Source organism: Syngnathus typhle, linkage group LG22 (assembly GCF_033458585.1).
Source record: "Syngnathus typhle isolate RoL2023-S1 ecotype Sweden linkage group LG22, RoL_Styp_1.0, whole genome shotgun sequence".
In the NCBI taxonomy this organism is placed as follows: Eukaryota; Metazoa; Chordata; class Actinopteri; order Syngnathiformes; family Syngnathidae; genus Syngnathus; species Syngnathus typhle.
The window spans coordinates 2336963-2353651 of NC_083759.1; the positions used below are offsets into that span (position 1 = coordinate 2336963).

A 16689-nucleotide genomic window follows, 5' to 3' on the forward strand; every position below is an offset into this window, starting at 1 on the left:
AGGTATATATTGTGCATTGAGGTGGCATTAAACGACATAGCGCCCCCATTTGGTGGTATTTAGCTTTATCACCAACAGGGGGGCAACATTGCACTTGGGAGGAAATTAAAAATCAGAACTTACGGAAGCTTGTTGACACACAAAAAAGTCGGTATTACGTGCTCACAATTATTTTAAGACGATGTAACTCCATGAAACGAGTATTTACGACGTCATGCTGAAGTTTCTTTTTTAATGCGGCAGTAATACGCTTGCGTAGAAGCGCTATTTCGTTTCAAGGCTCAATGGCGCCATCTCGTGGCCAGTTCCCGAAAAGCTGCAATATTAAGATGTTTACAAGCATTCTTTTACCAAGCAGAAACGTTCTACTATTGAAACGACACATTGAGGAACCACCCAGCGGATGTATCAGTGCTTAAAAAAAAGATGTTTATTGTGTTTTGCTCCCTTTCAAATGATAACAATCAGCCAATGACAAGAGGTAGAAATCTGAATTTGTGGAGAATTCCATCCATACTCGCATGCACACACCATTTGAACGGTGCAGCCCGATGAGAAATGTGCAAGCTGATATAACAACAATAAATAATACAGAGCATCCGCCATGTGAAGGGCTGCCACTCAAGCCTTGTGACAGCAGCTGATTGGCCAATCATATTAACCCCACCCCCACGTATGGCCTTTGCACATTAGCTTGCGGTTCGTCGACAGGAGATGGATGTTATTTGACCCAGGAGATTTTGAGACAACGGGCGATGAATGCGTAGGTGTCGGCCACCTCCTGGATGACCTTGCTGGTGGGCTTGCCGGCGCCGTGGCCCGACTTTGTGTCCACGAGGATGAAGAGGGGGTTGGACTGCTTGCCGCTGCGGCCCACCGTGTGCTGAAGGGTGGCGATGTATTTGAGCGAGTGAAGGGGCACCACGCGGTCGTCGTGGTCGCCCGTCAGCAGGAGGACGGCGGGGTACTGGACCCCATTGTCCTCGGGGACTCGGATGTTGTGGAGAGGGGAGTATCTGGCGGGGCGGGAGGGCGAGACATATTCCAAGAGTTGTGAAAAAAAAAGGGGGGAGGGGGACTCAGCAACGTTAGTTGCATCTTCTCTCTTCACATACGGCAGATTAGTAGTGGTTGATATTGAAAATTCTTGATTTCCATTCCTGCACTTTGAATCTCAGTCCTTTCATGAGAGGACTGCTGTAACATTTTTGAGTGCACGCCATTTTAAAGACTTCATTCGTATTAGTTCTCAGGAAGTTTGCAACCTGATCTTGTCAAATCAAATCTTAAACTAATATTAGACGTTTGTTCTTAAACAGCAGCTTTGTTAAATAAATCATATTTAGTAACTCAAAATGGACCTTGAAATAAAACTTTAAAAAGCTATATTGAAATACCTTGGAAAAATTAATATGTGAAGGTATGCGAAAATAATTGGAGAAATACACACACACACAATTAAATTTAAAAAAAATATAAAGTTTTCTTATCTCAACTTGCTCTTGGCATAATCATATTTTGATCACTTGATAATTTTTTTGTGGGATAGATTTTTGATGACTGTGTTGACGCAAACTGGAGTGCACTACTTGGCAACAGCCAGCGGAGGCACTGTTGTTTCAAGAGAGACACCACAATGTCAGCTACAGCAATTGCTGGTAATTATTCTTGAAATTAATAATATGAAACCTGTATTTTTTTTGGTATGTAATATATTACTTCTGTTTTGTAGATTAAGGAAAATATTTTCATTCTGAATGTATTATAATTACATGTAAACTACTCTGGCAAGTCAACCTAAGAACTATGAAAGCCACCATGCGTTTCACTCACTTGATAAGCCATTCGAACTGTTCCTTTTCTTCCGAGCAGCCAAAGTCGGTGGTCCAGGCGTGGCCGATGGTGAACTTGTGGAATTTGAGCATGTCCATAACGCCTACCTGAGCGACGGCACAGCCAAACAGGTCCGGCCGCTGGTTCACACACGCCGCTGGGAGATGGGGACAAAAAAAAAAAACATCACGGAGTGCCACGGTAAAAGGGAGAATATTGTTTGGTTAGCATCTGCGGGTGACGCGTACCTACGAGCAGGCCGCCATTTGAGCCTCCGTTGATGGTGAGCTTGGACGGAGAGGTGTAGCCCTCCTTGATGAGGTACTCGGCCGCACATTGAAAGTCTGTGAAGCAATTCTGCTTGTTGGCTAGCATGCCCGCTAAAAGAGGAAGAAGCATGGGTCATTTTCTGTCAAATTGTGTCTGCTAACTCTCGCCACCTTTATGCCAGGTCTCGCCGTACTCCCCTCCTCCCCGGATGTTGGCGACGGCCAGGACTCCGCCCAGGTGTCGCACAAAGATGAGCCGCGAGACGCTGTAGCTGGGCGTGATGGAGATGTTGAAGCCGCCGTAGCCGTAGAGGAAGCCCGGGTGGGAGCCGTCCAGCTTGATGCCCTTCTTGTGGACGATGAACATTGGAACTTGAGTGCCGTCCTTGGAAGCGTAGAAGATCTGGACAGGAAGTAGAAGGCAGATGATGGCGAGGTGGGAAAATCGAACAGGGAGATTTTATGCATGTTACCTGGGTGGTCTGGTAGTCAGATGGGTCGAAGCCTTTGACTATGACCTCTCTGAAGATGTGGGGCTGCAGAGGCTCCTTGGTCAAATCGCAGTGATAAATGATGGCTGGATTAAAAAAATGAGAACAATTCTTCAATGAGAAAATACAAAGACCTCTGAAGTCACACACATGCTCAGAGTTCAATGGAGTACCTGGCGAGAGGAAGGAAGTAAAATAATAAAAGATCTCAGAGTCGCGCTTCCTTCCCGTGAAACCGACCACGGAGCCGACATCTAGCGGAAAGTTCCTGAGCTCCTCCCCGGAAGCGAGGCGATACATTTTCAAGACATTCTTCACGTCGTGGAGGAAACACACAAACAGGTAGCTGGAGTAGGTGCAGGTGGCGAATACTGCGAACGTTAAGACAGCACGACGCGTTACATAAATGCATCTCGAGGATTCAAGCACGCGTGCCACCGCTCACCGATGACATCCTTGTCATGCTGAGGGATGAGCTCCGCCCAGTTGCTCGGCGCCGGCGAGGCAAAGTCGATGTTGATGAGGCGGTAACGCGGCGCGTCCAGGTTGGTCTTGAACGTAAACACCGTGCCCTCGTTGGTGACGTACTCATACTCGGCGTCAAAGTTGTCGATGAGCTTCACCCAGGGCAGAAGGCCTGGATTTGCAGAAAAGAGGATAGAAAACTTGAACGCACACATTTCGAGAAACTAAAAAAGCAATAATGGCACACACAAATATCAAACATGCCTGTAATGCCCTGAGGGGTCTTCTTGAGGTCACAATACCAGAGTCTGTTGACGGGATCACAGCCTTCCCTGATGGACAGCAGCACATAGCGGCCATCATCTGAAACCTGTACAACAGTTGTCACCTCTCAGTCAAAAGAAATAACAAAGCAAAAAAAAAAAAAAAAAGTTTGACAAATTACCTCAGCTCCACTCATCCACTTGGGGTGATCGGGAAATTCGGCGCAAAGCACGTCCTCAGACTGCGGCGTGCCCAAAATGTGGTAGTAGAGCTTCTGGTCCAAGTTAGTTGATGTCTCAGTGCCTAGAAAGGAGCATGTTTATTTTCAATAATGTTGAAATACAAACAATTCCCACTACTAACTTGCAACACAAGTCGATAAGGTCACAAAAAAAAAAAAAAAAAGAGCGGACAGAACGACCTCATGACCTTACCATCACTCTTTCCCTCTTGCTCGGGGTATGAATTATAAAAGAGGCCCTTCCCGTCATGCGTCCACGACATGCAGCTAAACTTGACTCGTTCCAGACGGTCCTCGAGTTGCACGGCGCCTTCCACCCGAAGGAAATGCATCTCCACCCAGTCCGAGCCGCTGGCGCTCGTGCCGTACGCCAAGTACTCTCCATCTTCCGAGAACGCGTAGCCTTCAAGAGGAGGCAAAATGTTTGTGTTTAAGAATTGAATGTGAAGAAATGAAGTCTGGGTTATTACCTCGCAAGGCAACTGTGCCGTCTTCAGAAAACGTGTTGGGATCTAAAAAGACGGTAGGTTCTGCATCCAGGCTCTCTTGCAAATACATCACACTCTGGTTCTGGAGGCCAGTGTTGTAGAAGTGGAAGTACCTGGAGATGACGGCCGTTGACATCAATCATTCCAGAATTGGGCAATGACTGGGTTCTGTTGTTGCCAGCCTTACCTGTTTCCCCTTTTGAAGGGACAGCTATACTTGGGATAGTCATAGAGCTCAGTCATGCGCTCCTTGAACAGATCCCGCACCTCGCAGTGCTCCAAATACGGCAACGTGAGCTGATTCTGAGCACTCACGAACGCCTATAAAATGGAATGACATGATTTAGCTTTTAAAAGTTTTAAACAGCTTTCTGGTCTACTTAAACAGTCAACCAGACTTAAACCAACCAGGTTTCTACCTGCGTCTTTTCACTGTCGGGGTCCTCCAGCCAGCTGTATGGATCGGGTATTTTAAACCCATGATAGTTATCCATCTAGGATACATAAACATGTCAAAAATATGTAATCACATGCTTAGAAGTAGCAAGGAACTGCCCATGATTCATCCTGAAATGAGGACTGCGCTAATCGAAGTTAGCTTCAATAACACTGCTAAGCTAACTAGCATGCTAACAAAAGAAGCCGTTCTCCTCAATGAATGGAAGAGCATAATGACAGCAGCCCGGTTGATTAGCACGCTAAGCCTATTCGGGCTAACACACTTTACTTACAACTGCATCGTCACGGTAAGCGGTAGGGTACTGAAAAGCCATTCTGGATGACACTTTTCGGGAATTGCGTAAGAAAAAAAAATGTCCCAGCGCACGAAACGGAGGTTTTGATATGGCTCTCTGGAGGACGTAGAACATTAATTCGAGACGATTGAAAATAAAATTGGCACGGGAGACTCTCTAGAAGCTTCGCTGACATAGAACCGTCAACAAGCACTGTCAAGAGGTGACATTAGATCTGCTTGGACGTGAGCGAAAATCTAGAGCGCCCCCTGTCATCAGGAAAAAAAGATTGCCACAGTAACAATGGCGTTAATAGTTTATCCAATAACATCAAGCTTTTTTTCCCTCGGAGACTATTTTGTGGACTTTTGTGAATTTAAAATGTATTAAAAAGGCATTGTGTAAAATATTCCATTTCGACATGTTTCACAAAGTATCTATTGATGGCACTGGACTGAAAGGAATGAATGGAAATGTATAAAATAAAAAATTGGTGTAGTTATAGTTTGCATATCTCCCGGTAGTCCATTTAAGTGTGAAGGGTTCAGTTGTAAATGTTGACCTTTTCACCTTTAGCTAAAGGCTATGTGGGTCTACCGGGAATCTCCATCATCAAGTCTTATCTATGTGACAGAGAAGGAGAGACCTCAACCTCCTCTTTCTTTCTTTTTTTTCTGTTCATCTCCACCCCCTTACCCCTCCCTTCCTTCCTTCCCCGCCTGACTTGATCAATCAATCTTGATTTGGCGAGAATTATCACTGGCGCCCATTCTTGCACAAGATCGATAGCGTGCAGATAAGGAAGAACGATGCGGCACGTAACTTGAGGCGTTCGGGTCAAGCTCTCGGAACTAAAATAAAAATGACTCACTTTGGCGCGTTGTTGTCGGCTACATCTTAGCAGCGGTTTCAACACTGCACGCCACGACTTATTGGCTTCTTCGCAGCTATGTCGATAAGGCCCTGGAAACAGGTTTTTGTGACACGGCGCTGTCTCGGCAGCAAAAATGGAGCGCATTGTTTGGATACCAAGGCTTATCAAGACGGTCGGATGTCGTCTGGTGCATTCCACGCAGTTCTTACTTTCAGATTTGTCATCATGTGTGTCATACTTCAAAAAGAAAAGGTTGGTCGGTGGTGGCTGGAATTATGCTAAGCGAAAGTGGACGGGAGATGGAATTCTATGGCTCAAGTTGAGGCATATTCATGGAAAATCTTAAAGGTGCACCTTTTGGGACAAAGGATGGTCCTGGCCTCCACCCACGATCGCAAAGAGGATGTTTTCCTGTCCGCCGCTGTCGGATATGGATCAGGGAAACCATTGTCCTCTAACCGGGGGGGGGGGGGGGGGGAGACTGATCATTTGAATGAGGGTCTTTGCGTTGGGGAAAAAAAAAAGGCCTCTTATTCAGTGAGTAAGTGGCTTTTGACATGAGCCGGAAATGTACGAATTAAAGCTCCTCCTCCTTCCGTGGTTTTTACGCCATTATCCGGTGTCCGAAAAAGATAGGACAAGCCCCCAGCCCTCCGCAAACTCATCGCAGGAGGAAGCACCTGTCTCGGTTGTAGCGGATGAAGAAGAACGACCACCTGTTGTGTTTTTGGGCGAAGGTCATCGCGAGGTTACTACTAACTTCCGTATGCTCACTCAGATGCACCAATGACAAATAATAGATCACATGATGGTCGCTTGTTGCCGGGTAGAATTGATGTATAGGCCCGTGGAAGCGGCTACTACGATAACAACAACAGGCAAGAGGAAGAGGAAGTCAGAGAGACGGAATGACTTCCACAAACAGGAGTAGAGAGAGTGTGAGGAAAGACTGAATCAATGCTCTGTATTAAATATAAACTGTGCTATAGCACCAATGACATGACCTCAGCGAAATTAAAGTTATCCATTCATTCTAACAGCAGTTGTTCAAGAGCGGGACGCCACGGCGACATAACAATACTCAAGGATGCTTTTAAGTGTGATCACAGAGGACGGCTTCCTGCTAGTTTGTCTCATTCGGGCTGTTATTAGCCACGAGGGCCCGGGCGACAGTCTACGATCAGGATGACCTGTCCCGTCAAATGTCAACAGGACGCGAGAAATTACAAATCGCAACTTCTGAGTTCTCCGACCTGCATAATAAGTCACCCATATAAAAACCCTAAAGTTATAGTACAGTTTCTTTTTTCTACCTCCTTTCAAGTCTCCTTTGGAGAGACGTTAGGTCATCAGCTTTTGATAGTTTTGACTTGCTTGAGACGCTCACAAAAAAAAAAGGGGAGCTGTCAAAACATGCTGGCCCCAACGTCCATCAAAGTTATGCGGAAACCGAATTAGAAGATTAGTTTCTGTGTACTAATGCCATCGTACGTCAGACATAAAATAAAAAAATAAAAAAACATTACCAAGAACCTGCCAATTAGCCAGAGTGGAAGGGAACTTTGTCATTGTTTGCGTTGATAACGATGAAAGGAAGTCAGAGACACTCGTGGGCGGCCTGCTGAAAGATGCCAGGATAAAGGGACAGTCGGTACAAAAAAAATACATGACACATGCATTGATATTTACACTTGTGTTAAAATGTAGCCATGAAAGAAACGGCGTCATGGCTGAAAAGAAAAAAAGAGAATCGCGTGAGTGATTCGTATCTTGTACTCTGGCACCGCGCTTTCCGACTCGTCAAACCAGCCGGGCTGCCCACGCAAAACTGTCATAGCGGGCATTTGTCTGTCCTAACGTGAGATTATATTTAAAAACCTAAGATGAGAGATCCAAAAGTTTGCAGTTTGTATTGTTTTGATGCGATTTCTTGCGTATTGATTATTGGTTTACAGTGCGAGGTAAGAGGACAAAAGAAGACCCCTGATGTACTTCAAAGTGTCCATCATCCCCCTTTTCCTCTGTCTTTGAACCTCATTTTGTTTTGGTTTAAAAAAAAAAAAAAAAGGTGGACCGGGCAGCAAGCTTTGCGTGCAGACGGATATTACCTTTTAAAAGCAAAACAAATATGTGTGGTGAGGTGCGCCCTGTAATTTTGCTGTTGACATGTGCACTTACAGCGGGGCTCCAGGACCTCGTTAATGACTAGGGCAGGTAAGACATGGAGACAGGTGGAGGGCAGTGCCGTCTGACTGCTCCCCAGAGAAGAGGGAGAGAGTGCGTCTGTGCTGCGCAATTGTGTAAAAGTGTCACAGGCAGACAGACACGGCGGCACCTGGTGATGTCACCCGTGTTGTCACCGGGGCGCCTTCAAAGTTGCCCCGTTTACGACACACGCCATTCCAGGAGCTGTAAAGCTTTTGGAATCAAGTCGTATTGTTCCGCTCGTGTCCTCTTGCTCAATAATAAATGACAGTGCAAGACGCCCACGCCTCATCAAAACAAACCGGCTCGTTCACTAGTGCGACTACACAAGTATTTTTAGGGGGTCAAAACAATCATTTTAGTTGTTACAATTTTCAAATTTTAATTATTGATATTTATAGTTTGCACAATAAAGAGCTGTGCATGGTGTGGACGTGATTTAAAAACGCGTGTCATGCGCGTGTGCGTGTAGTACAGTGACATTCCTCTCAGCCTCAAAACTATGATAATAACCTGTCAACAAGAGATCATCCGTTGGTGGAGAAAAGTCAGTTGGTGGACGTCGAGGTGGGTGGTGGATGTTTTGGTGCCTTGAATCTGAAAGAAAGAAAAAAAAAAAAAAGTCAGGCCATTGCATTGCAAGAGCAAACTTTGTGCTTGTGAGGTTTGTCCCATCACAATAAAAGCACTTCTCATCAAACATTAAGTTGTCCCACCCAAAGCTAGCAGGCAAGAACTACCAACATGTGGACGGCTCACACAATGCACGCGAGTATTAAAAGGTCGGCAGACGAGAGTGGGATAGGGAAGCCATGGAGAGGAAGTGGAGGGGAGACAAATAGAAGGTGATGAATGAGATGACCCAAGGCGAGGAGAAATAGCCAGAGTGAGACGCAGGAGCGGATTCTAAATTACACGCTGGCTCATGTCAGCAGTTGTAATTAGTAGCTTAGTCAGGTGTGGCGAGCAGGACAGGATGTGTCAGAAAAGCAACCAAGAAAACAAAAAAAAAGACAATAGCACAGAAGGTACGTCTCCGCCGCGCGGGGCGAGACCAGCGCTGAATGGAAACACGGGGGGCAGGTTGTTTGCGGCCTGTCGCGTGTCAAGCACGAGAATGATGTGTGCGGAAATCCAGGCGCTTCTCGAATGGGCTGGCGCGGCGCCAAGGTAAATGTTGCTTTTGGAAGGCAGGACAAGAGGAGAGGGGGACGTGAGTGAAAGCTAGCCCATGCGTCGACATACAGCACAACACGCTTATTGTTGCAATGCAGAAAGAAGCTCCGAACAATATGGCGGCAATCGAATGCTGGTAATCATCCAATGTCATAAAGCGTAAAAAACGTTTTGGAAGACGGTCACATGGTTAGCAGCGTTTACCGGGCCAGTCAAAGCTTTGGCCAAATGACGTCACCCCCTATTAACGACCTCTTCTTCCAAAACACAAAGCCGGCATGCTTGTCGGAGACGGATGGAAGTGGATGTTCGAGAGAATGAAGACGTATTTGTCTGATCCGGACATAGCTGGGTGACAGACTCCCCCCCCCCCCCACACACTTTAGAGAAAGCCTCACGCCTTGGGGCAAGTGAGTGACACACAAACATACTGCAAGGAGGAGCCATGGGGCAAAAGGGGAGGAGGATGGGGCGGCAAAGTGGCTGTAGTCAGTCACAAACAGGTAGATAGAGGCTGCCCGAGCCAGCAAGAGAGTGAGAGAGTGAATGACAGAGCGAGAGAGAGCTTTCCAGAGCCACCGGTTGCTCACGCACACTCCCGCTCGGCCCACAGCCTCACTTATGTGCGGCTCCTCTCAAGGCTTCACGGTAAGTGCTTCACATCCTTTTCCAAAGAATGGCTTTTTTTTTTTTGGTGTTCTGATTGACAAGAGGTGAGAGCACCTTTGAGTCATGTCTTGATTTTCATACGCTTTCTGCAGAGTCGCCACCGGCATCCACGCTTTCGGTGTGAGCTGTCAACTTTGTGACACTCATTCCGAGGCGGGCGCGTTTTGACAGACAAACGGGGTGAAAAGTTAATGCTGCTCGCGTGGTTTAAAAGTGTGATTAAAGGGGGGAGTCGGCGTTGTGGGATATTGTGCGGAACCGAAGGTCATTTTAAATTGGATTTTGTTGATTCAGGTTTGAAAATTTTGTTGGTTGTGCGCTTTATTTTTAATTTGATCATTGAAGTTGCACTGTAACTTGAGTGAATGTTTGTAAAGGTTGTTTTAATTTTAAAATTCAGATAAATCAATCCAAGATTAGTTTCAAAACAAAAAGCACTTGGTCACATTTGAACTGTTTACTATCTTATCATCATCTGAGTGGCAACTTGAGGAGCCTGAGGAGGAAGCCATTCTGTGAGGGCATATCCCAGCATTGTTGTTTTTTTCTTAATCAAAGCTTCTTCTGTCTTCTCTGGTTCATCCCGTCGGTCGCGGGTGGGAGGGTTTTGCGGGCGAGATATCTGTCTACAATCTTCATGTGAACCGGCGGGAGAGACAGTACACAAGCGAGGACGCGAGGACAGATCCTCTCGTTTGGTGTCGGAGGAAGTCTGGCGGACTCAGTGAGAACCAACGTTGGCTGGTTTCCTTGTGAAAGTGGATTTTCTGCGTGGGGAATGACACACACAGGAACCTCCCTCGCAGCTCCGGGGTTTGTGACTGGGATTTTCACAGGATGTATGGGACAGTGGGGGCAGAGGGGCAGCGAGCATGAGGGCCACGCTTTGAAGTTTGTTTGTCCGGTAGTAGCCGAGGCTGGGAAAGTAAGTAGCTTCTCCTCGCTGTCATTTTAGATCCAGAACATATTTCCTGGGATGGAAAAATAACACCTTGCTATAAAGACCATTTTGTTTCTATAGCAACCATCGATCATCCGGCCATCAGTGAAGACAATTTGCAATTTTAGTACTGACATGAATTTGATTTGTCTTCGCGGGCCACATCAAATGACGTGGCGGGCCGTATTTGGCCCCCGGGCCTTGAGTTAGACAGCCATCAATGCAAGCACAGTCTTAAGGTCACGATTGTAGCCGACTCCCACAAAGGGACTCTTGGGAAATAACCTCGTGAAAATCTTGCTTCCTCCAGGCCTGGTCCTCTGGGAGCAGCACGGTCATGTTAACCTCTGAAGGGTCAGAGGTCATGGCGGTTGCAACGGCCGAGTCTGTGGACTCGGACATGACGTCGTGGAGTGAGGCTGACTTTGAAGAGAAGTCCACGTACATCGTCAAGGATCAACCTCTGGAGGAAGTGTCCAAAAACTCCAGCAAAACGCGAGCCGAGAGGTCCTTGCCCAGGAACTTGGCCTTGAAACGCTGCCTGGACTCAGCACAAGTAAGACGCTTGCGTCACTCCTCCATCAACTCCTCCATCACCAGGCGGGAAATACTCGACATGTTGTCTAATTTCAACCTTTGCTACGTCGACGCAAAGCCTGAGACAATTGCCGAGCCCCTCGGCACTTAGCCTCGGGGTCCGCGTGATTAGTAGCTACCTCGGATTCTCGGCCCCTTTTTTGTTCCAGTGCTCAATTACACCGTAAAGTAGAGGCACCAAGAACCCGCAGTTTTATTTGCAAGCATGTTGTAAGGCGGTTTATGTTTAACCCCATAGCAGGAGATCGTAGATAGTAAGGCAAGACAGTAAAAGATTAACCTCGTAGATGATGCATGGGTAGCAGGGGAGGGGATGCCCATGATACTCGATCCTCTTTTTCCCACGCTGGAGGGTCGAAAGCGGCACGTTTCACACCTGGATGTGACAGAACATGAGTAGCGGTGAAATATTAATGCAGAGGAAAGACAACTTGGATGATTGGCTTTTGAAATATTCAGTATGAGTAAGGGGAGAAGTACAATGTGTCACTTTGTTGTTCTGGGAGAATGGTGTAAATTAGCCTGATGGTAGCATGACGGTAGCCAATGCTATCAGTGGCTCAATTTCATCAAGGAACTGTGGTCACATGAATCAAAAATATCGGAGACAAGCCTAAATTTCTTTGCTTGGGGAAAATTCAAACTGAACATTTATGTAATCTTTTACAAACCTTGACAAAACCCCACATTTGCTACGTTCCCGAGCATTAGCTTAAGTGCTACACAGGCTAGTTTGGACAAAATGGTTAGTTTGGCCTGTATTTAAAAGTGCTTAATAATGTCATAAATGAACCCTTTTGGTTCTCCTTGCCTCTAATTAGGCTGGGAACCCTTCAATCTGTCAACTACACTGTCATTTAGTCCGCCTTTGTTTTGGACAGGTGCTCGGAGTGACCAGCAAAGAGTTGATACCGAAGGGGACACGCTTCGGGCCTTTGGTGGGCGAACGATACACCAACGAAACGCTGCTGAAAGACGCCAATCGAAAGTATTTTTGGAGGGTGAGCGTGTTTTGTTCTGAAAAAGCGTTCGCATCCTCTCGCTTCGTCTGAGATCTCGATGCGGCGGCGCTTATGAGCCGTTGTGGTTTTTGCCTGCTGTGAATTTTGACATAATACACAAGCCGCGTCGGCTGCATGAGGTCGCCAGCGCACAGCTGTTGGGTTTCAGTGACGCAGCGTTTCTCCGCTCGCTTCGCTCGTCTCTGCCAGTAAATACGGCGTGTTAAATGTCCGCGCTTTTCCAGTGTAGCGAACGCTTGCGCACAGACGCGGCAAAAAAAGGAAGTGGCTTTTAAGCCTGAGAACCGTCACCTTCCAAATAACACTCGGGACAATTTTCGTGACACGCTCGCGTTCCGACACATCTACAGAAGTTGCTTTGTCAATCTGCTTACATTCTATTATTAATAACCTTTGCAGTCTGTTTGCTTAAAGTAGGTTTATGTGACGCATAAAATGTTACTGAGAATTTCCGAGAGCCAATAAAATTGATGACTCATGCATGATGAAGCGAATGAGAGTGTAAACAGCGCATTCAATAAACTTCCTCTTGAACTTTTCTTGCCACAATGTCGTGGCGCCTATCTCAAGAAAGATTCTATCGCGTTTACCATAAAAGCATCGGGCTGCTTCGTGACTTCATACTTTCGGGTTGAGAGCGCGTCGTAAAGCTGATTAGTCATCGTGTGATTGCAGGTCTTCTCCCATGGGACCTTGCACCACATCCTAGACGGTTTGAATGAAGACAAGAGCAACTGGATGAGATACGTAAACCCGGCCTGCGGCGTGGACGAGCAGAACTTGATCGCGTGCCAGAGTGGTCTGGACATCTACTTCTACACCGTTAAACCGCTTCTTCCTGGTCAGGAGCTGCTGGTGTGGTACTGCTCGGAACTAGCCCGGCGTTGTAACTACCCACCCTTGGGGCAGCTTGCTATGGACTGTCCTGGTAAGTAGCTGTGTGTGTTAAAAAAAAAAAAAAAAAAAGGGGGGGGGATTGAGGAGGCAAAGAGATGGTTGCTCCTGGAGGAACTATGGGGGGAAAAAAAATGGTGTCTGTAATCAAACAAGTGGCCGAGCCATTGTGCGGGTCACGCCCACAGAAGCTTTTGTTAGCTGGGGTGGGGGGGGGTGGGGGGACACAAAAGAGAGTAGACCCCCTGAATGGAGGGCCCGGTCCCAGGTGTGGCCATAGTCCTCCTAGGTAAGACGAGACCAATTTCTGGTCTTGTGTCAGTTTCTTCTCAAACGCCACGGAGAGACAAAGCTGTCGGCTCGTTGGCCGCACAAAGCCCGCGACTCACCATTCACAAACACAAAGAGCGCACATGCTTCCTGAGCGAAAGGCATCCACATTCAATGACACACACACACACACACACACACACACACACACACACACACACAGGGATGACTGTATGTCCGCCCGAGCTGTTGACAGCATTCTGGTGCAATTTGTCTTATTTATTTGGCTCAGAAGAAGGAGGAGAAGTAGGAAGCGCTCCAGTGACTACTTGAACTTCCTGACAGGGCGACCCGCTGACAGACTGATGTCTCATTGAGTGTCGGGCTGTTTGTTTGCCCAAGGTTTGGGGGGGGGGGGGTTTCTGGGAGGGGTGTCACACGAGGGGAAATTATAGATTAGGCCTAAATATGTTAAAGAGGTGACACACGTGTGCAGGAAAACGTAGCGTAGTTAGCATAGCATAGCAATGACCTCATAAAGTGTTGACGTGGATTTGTTTTAGATTCATAAATATTTATTTCAAATCTTGAAATGTCTTTGAAACCATTCTGAGTCCAATTGGATTTCCCTGTCTAGAATAAAAGTTCTGCTTGCTGTATATTTTAAAAATCATTGTTTCTTTCACCAACAGCACGTCGTCAATCACAGAAGAAGACGCCGGCGAAACGGGGACACAGCGTGACTGAGATCCTCCGAGAAGACCCCCCCAAGCCGCTCGCTGGCCTTTACCGACAAATGGACGGTTCTTTATCTCAGGGTAACCTCCCGGTTTTCCCCATGGTCTACCCGATCCAGTCCCATCCAGAAGCCGTCCACAGATATGTAGCCCCGCCCCCTCTGCCGTCCTGCAGTCCTCCGGCTGCCAAAAGGACAGCTCGAAGTAGCCATATTCCTTCCAGTTTGCACTTCAGCTTCCAGCACAGCCCAAGCCACGTTCTAGCCAAAGCTTACCCAGAACCTTCAGTACCAGAGCGAGTGTATTCTGCTCCCTATCTTCTACCCCAGTACTCACCTTGCCATGACAGCATTCTACCTCACCCGTACTTGTCCTACACCGATGGACTAAAACCCTACTTGACTCTCTCGGCTCATTTACTGCCTTTTGATGGCTATGTTAACCTCCTCCATCCGGAACACAAGAACTCAACACTTGCACTGTCAAACACCAAAGAAGACCTCATTCCGTCTCCGACTGGCGAGAGCAAAGATGAAAAGAACCTCATCTGCCCCAAAACAAACTACCTCAAGAGTTCTTCCGAGTATTCTGGAGCTGCATCCACGTCCAGTGCCACCTCCGTGGTCACCACCAAGTGCAGAGCGCAGCCCTCGCTCGCACACGGAGGATGCTCTCCACCGCTCGGTACGGCAGCTTCATTGGACCGTGGTCCCTCAAAACCGACGACGGCCTCGCAAAGCAGCACAATGGATGCATCGGACCTCAGGAAGCCCAAACGGGAGGAACACGTGATGGGCTACAAGACCTTGTCATACCCGCTCACCAGGCAGAACGGAAAGATCCGGTACGAGTGCAACATCTGCAGGAAAGTCTTTGGCCAGTTGTCGAACCTCAAGGTATGACTACTTTCCGTGACGTTATTTAAAGTATGTACACTACACTAACAAGTGCTGTCTTCAGGTCCATCTGCGAGTACATAGCGGCGAGCGCCCCTTCAGATGCCAAACCTGTAACAAGAACTTCACTCAGCTGGCACACTTGCAGAAACACTACCTGGTCCACACTGGAGAGAAGCCCCATGAGTGCAAAGTAAGCGTTTCAATCGGCCCTCGCTAAGCGATACAATTCGGCCTGGAAATGACCTTCTTGTTTGACGCAGGTATGCCACAAGCGATTCAGCAGCACCAGTAATTTAAAGACACACCAAAGGTTGCACTCGGGTGAGCGGCCCTACCAGTGCAAACTGTGCCCGGCCCGATTCACTCAATTCATCCACCTGAAGCTCCACAAGCGCCTCCACACCGGAGAACGTCCGCACCGCTGCCCCTGCTGCCCCTGCGCCTACTTCCACCAGTGCAGCCTTCAAGTGCACCTCCAGGGCTTCTGCCCTCTCTCGCCTCTGCCTTCACGCAAGCACTCCCCGGAGGAGATCCACAGAGTCAACGCGGAGATCGAGAGGTTCGACGTGAGCGAGGCGGCAGAGCAGCTCGAGGCCATGGCGGCCGAAGCCAAGATGGACAAGAGGGATGTGCTCCACCTCATACAAACCTTGGACGCTCGCAGCTCCGAACAACTAGACGGCGCCCTGGCGGCCGTTGAACTCTTTGAATTGGCGAACGAGGGTTTGCAAATTTGCCTCGGCTCTCCTCTACCTCTGCGTCCGAGGCGTATCAAGCAGGAGTCAGGCTGCATGTCGGAGCCTGAAGACGGCCTTTCTAATCCAGCCATATAATCCTTACAGGTCAACTCAGCAGCTGTCTGGTAAAGCCTCATCTGTTGCACGTGAAGAAGCAAGACTCCACCTGCACAGCCTGACACTTTGTTGGTTTCTTGTAGAAAAAGTTACTAATTTATTCAATTGTTCTTATGGATTCATACAAACAGGGTTTCGTCACATTCAGCATCACTGTGTTTTCATATTGTCATGCCAGACAAACATATCACCATGCATATATTTTTTTTAATTCCTACTAGTAAGAGTGAGAATGAATGTGTGTTTATGTCATCTCATTAAAGCTACAAATAAAGGAGAGGTATGACTGTGTGAGGAGGAAGCCTCCATTGTTCGTGACGTGTGCCCTTTTGTGAGCGACCTCCGCTGACGTAGGTGCTCGAGGACGTGAATAAATAAACTTCCTGTTATTTGCTGTGGGATGTATTTACAACAAAATGTGTCAACCTGATACCTCATAGTGGGTGCGAGTGAATATTACAAATATTTCAAGCTCTGTACTTACATTTAAATATGAATTACGAAGCGAGCTCCTCGAGTTTCTTTGTAGCTCGCTAGCTACTAGTGTTGGCTCGTGAGTGGACGATTCGTTCAAAAGAACGGTTCATTTCAATGTACGAGAGTGAACGAATCACTTCCTACAGCGATTCGTTCTTTTTTCAGTTCATATGACTTCAACCAGTAGGTGGCGGTAATGCAGCATGTTTATTAAAATAATAATAATAGTACATTTCAAACCAGCAATCCAATATGAGTTTGCAGTAGATATATTGGATAACAATATTTAG

The 16689-nt window shown here is 47.3% G+C and overlaps 2 protein-coding genes across 11 annotated transcripts; one reads left to right on the plus strand and one right to left on the minus strand.

Moving 5' to 3' along the window:
- Window positions 1-406: 406 nt before the first annotated feature.
- prep (prolyl endopeptidase) lies at window positions 407-16545 on the minus strand. 9 transcript variants are annotated; one of them, XM_061270039.1, is made up of 17 exons: window positions 16407-16545; window positions 11527-11622; window positions 8378-8461; window positions 7186-7277; window positions 4471-4545; window positions 4239-4372; window positions 4034-4164; window positions 3757-3966; window positions 3504-3625; window positions 3323-3428; window positions 3039-3230; window positions 2767-2964; window positions 2576-2679; window positions 2274-2505; window positions 2082-2213; window positions 1834-1990; window positions 407-1016 (listed from the first exon to the last, which is right to left on the minus strand). In XM_061270039.1, exons 5-17 carry the CDS (start codon window positions 4543-4545, stop codon window positions 722-724), a joined length of 2088 nt encoding a protein of 695 aa, XP_061126023.1. In that variant the 5' UTR covers window positions 7186-7277; window positions 8378-8461; window positions 11527-11622; window positions 16407-16545; the 3' UTR covers window positions 407-721. The 9 variants fall into 9 exon arrangements, with proteins under 9 accessions (XP_061126023.1, XP_061126022.1, XP_061126025.1 ...); XM_061270038.1 differs by having other exon boundaries at window positions 7186-7280; XM_061270041.1 differs by lacking the exon at window positions 16407-16545 and adding an exon at window positions 12859-12970 and having other exon boundaries at window positions 7186-7280.
- prdm1c (PR domain containing 1c, with ZNF domain) lies at window positions 9529-16311 on the plus strand. 2 transcript variants are annotated; one of them, XM_061270035.1, is made up of 7 exons: window positions 9529-9688; window positions 10960-11205; window positions 12128-12247; window positions 12944-13196; window positions 14125-15065; window positions 15130-15258; window positions 15329-16311. In XM_061270035.1, exons 1-7 carry the CDS (start codon window positions 9587-9589, stop codon window positions 15899-15901), a joined length of 2364 nt encoding a protein of 787 aa, XP_061126019.1. In that variant the 5' UTR covers window positions 9529-9586; the 3' UTR covers window positions 15902-16311. The 2 variants fall into 2 exon arrangements, with proteins under 2 accessions (XP_061126019.1, XP_061126020.1); XM_061270036.1 differs by lacking the exon at window positions 12128-12247.
- Window positions 16546-16689: the final 144 nt, after the last annotated feature.